Source organism: Manacus candei, unplaced genomic scaffold (assembly GCF_025592945.1).
Source record: "Manacus candei isolate 608988 ecotype Guabito, Panama unplaced genomic scaffold, ASM2559294v1 h1tg000046l, whole genome shotgun sequence".
Classification (NCBI taxonomy): domain Eukaryota; kingdom Metazoa; phylum Chordata; class Aves; order Passeriformes; family Pipridae; genus Manacus; species Manacus candei.
In genome coordinates, this window is record NW_026138094.1 from 5,814,465 (window position 1) to 5,817,386 (window position 2,922).

At 36.6% G+C, this 2,922-nt stretch overlaps 1 protein-coding gene across 4 annotated transcripts in view; it reads left to right on the top strand.

The window, feature by feature from the left end:
* SLC12A1 (solute carrier family 12 member 1) overlaps window positions 1-2,922 on the top strand; it is a 47,209-nt gene that overhangs the window by 13,351 nt on the left and 30,936 nt on the right. For 3 of the 4 annotated variants that reach the window (XM_051797222.1, XM_051797224.1, XM_051797226.1), the window contains 3 exons: window positions 680-819; window positions 1,282-1,392; window positions 2,323-2,434. In XM_051797222.1, the coding sequence (XP_051653182.1) occupies window positions 680-819; window positions 1,282-1,392; window positions 2,323-2,434 (363 nt within the window). Of the gene's footprint in view, window positions 1-4; window positions 101-679; window positions 820-1,281; window positions 1,393-2,322; window positions 2,435-2,922 lie in introns of all 4 variants that reach the window. The other variant, XM_051797223.1, reaches the window with a different exon arrangement.

Genomic DNA, 2,922 nt, shown 5'->3' on the forward strand with positions numbered 1-2,922 from the left:
TCAGGTCTTGGAATCATAGTTATTGTTCTGAGTGTAGTAGTAACAACATTGACAGGTATCTCCATGTCTGCCATTTGCACTAATGGAGTAGTAAGAGGAGGTAAGTGATTAAGATCTCATGAAAAATACAAAAATCTGCAGATTTTACTTAGAGAAATAAATGGAATTGAGATAACTGTGTTATAAGCAAAGAAATAATAAGCAAATATATTTGGAGTGATTTCTTTCAGTGCATCAACAGCAAATTAAAATGTATATAAACTTAATGCAAAAAAGATTAAAGATTTACTGCAGGAGCTTAAACAATGTACCACAGAATATGATCCTTCATGCTAACACTGGGACAGATCCACGTAAGTTAGAACCTGTCTGGAAGTGAGGTTCTCTCTCCTTGGTGTTATTATATCATGTATCATGAAAAATTATAACAAGGTCCAGTTTTGCATGCTAATGTGCACTAAAAGATTTCTGCAATAGAAAGGCATACTGTGAAGTCTGAGGGCAGAACCAGTACAAAGCACACTGCTTTTCTGTAAGTGCCCTCTATCAACATAGGGCAAGGTTCAGTTATATTTGTGAGGCTGAAAGCACAGATTTCTGCAGTAATTGTTCTGTGGGGAAAAAACAGCAAAAACTGAGCATTTAGTTGTGCCAAAATAACAATCATTTCTGTCTGCAGGTGGAGCATACTATCTTATCTCAAGGAGTCTGGGCCCAGAGTTTGGTGGATCTATAGGACTTATCTTTGCCTTTGCCAATGCAGTGGCAGTGGCCATGTATGTAGTTGGATTTGCTGAAACAGTTGTGGAACTTCTTAAGGTAAATGTAGATGTAGATGTTTCAGGTATATGATTAAGTTAGTTTAGTTTTTTTGTGTTTTGTGTGGCTTTTTTTCTTTTTTTAGGGGGTGGTGTTTGTTTTACATAATATATTTGTTTAAGTGGTGATACTTTTTAGCTAAGGCTTGAGGGACATTTTTAGCAGGGAAAAAGCTGGTTTGTCTAAACATGCCACAGAACACTTCTCCATTATTTCTACCTTATGAATATATTTCATACATTTCTTGACAAGAATCTCAAAATCAGAAGAGGAACAGGCATCTAATTAGACAGCCAAATAACCCCAACTGCAGAAGGCCAGCTGGAACATGAAATACAAACACTTGGTCTCATAAATCTCTGCAACTTTGACAGCTCACTGCTCTCTACTTCACCTTGTTACTTGATCCCACCAGTTGGGCAGAGAAACACTGGTTCTATTAACATTTCTCACTGCTTTCAGGAGAGTGATACTCTGATAGTAGATGAGTCCAATGACATCAGAATCATAGGCACCATAACTGTTGTCTGTCTTCTCGGCATCACTGCTGCTGGCATGGAATGGGAAGCAAAGGTAAACCTTTAAAAGAACATTAAAGCAAGTGGTATTTTAGCCTACTGTACAGAATTTGTGTGTGAGGAATGCTACACAACAGGTAGAATTTTCAGAGGCACCCAGTTTCAGTTTATGCTTAATCTTTCTAAAAGTAAGAGCAGTTTAATCATTACATTCAATGAAAGCACAATTACTCCACACTCTTCCTTGAACATACATTTAAAAGCAAAGAGGAAGTTTGTGTTCTGCAGACAGCTTGGTTATATTGATTTTTATAATTCATGGCTTCATTTAGAGCCTTGGCTAAGTGCCCCTTTTGCCCTTATTTTTGATGCAGTTTGACAGACTAAACAGTAGTAAAATATTGTTTTATCACTGTACTTTTTCAAGCCCTGCTCAGCAGAAGATCTCTATTTGCTACCCATGATTTCTGCTATTCCTTCACCTGTAAAAAAAGGTCAGAATGCAAATTCAAATGGAAATACTTTAGAGGGTGTAATATAGCTATTGAAATCAGGACCAGAAAACAGATTCAACAGCATTTTTACATTCTGCTGTGATGGAGACTAGAACTACTTGAAAAAGAGATCAGAAAACAATTTGATATTACAACCCTTGAAGTCACAACTCACTGCAACTAAACAAATTTTATAACAATATAAAAATGTCTTATACTTGATATTAATGCATTACTGTTCCATATGCCTTTCCTTGTATAAAGAAACTAACATAAAATTAAATTATAACTACATATTTCATTACTCCCTTAGTAGAAAGTATCTGCTGTTGTCACTAGCTGATTCAGCTATCTTGATTCCTGGTAGTTTGGAGAACTACAGAAATTAATAACCTGTCATAGGGAACACATACAGATAACTTACTATATAGCCATCTCCACAGCAACACAAATTAAAACTAACAGGAAAATCTTTTTGCTTCTATTAATAGGCTCAAGTTATTCTTCTAATTGTTCTCCTTGTTGCCATTGCAAACTTCTTTATCGGGACAGTCATTCCTACCAACACCGAAAAGAAGGCAAGAGGCTTTTTTAATTACCAAGGTAAGCAACCTTGCTATCATAAAATTATGATTTGCATTCTTTTGGCTTAGCAGTAAGTTAAGGATTCCACTGAAAAAGGTCACAAGATCAGAATCTTCTGCCCAAGTTTAAGTGAGCTTGCAAACAAAGGGAATTTATTTCATCTTTAATTTTGAGTCTGTCTCTCTGCTGCTGAAGTTGACAGCACAGTGAGCTGCAGCTTGAGTCATTTATACATCAGTAGAGCACATTCAAACTTTAACACAGACCTAAGTGCAAGTACTGCAGTGACACTTCTGTCACTTCCATGTGGCTCTGTAGCTCTGAGATGCAGACAACCACATCCTACTGGGGACCAGACTGAGGAAATCAAATTCACTTTGCTTATGATATGAGACACATTCAAACCCAGTCTTCCAGATGTGAAAGACTGGCTTATTCTCCTCATTCATTAAGTAACTTTGGAATCAAATCCTGGTGGTATATTTCATTTTCACCTGTATTTGCAG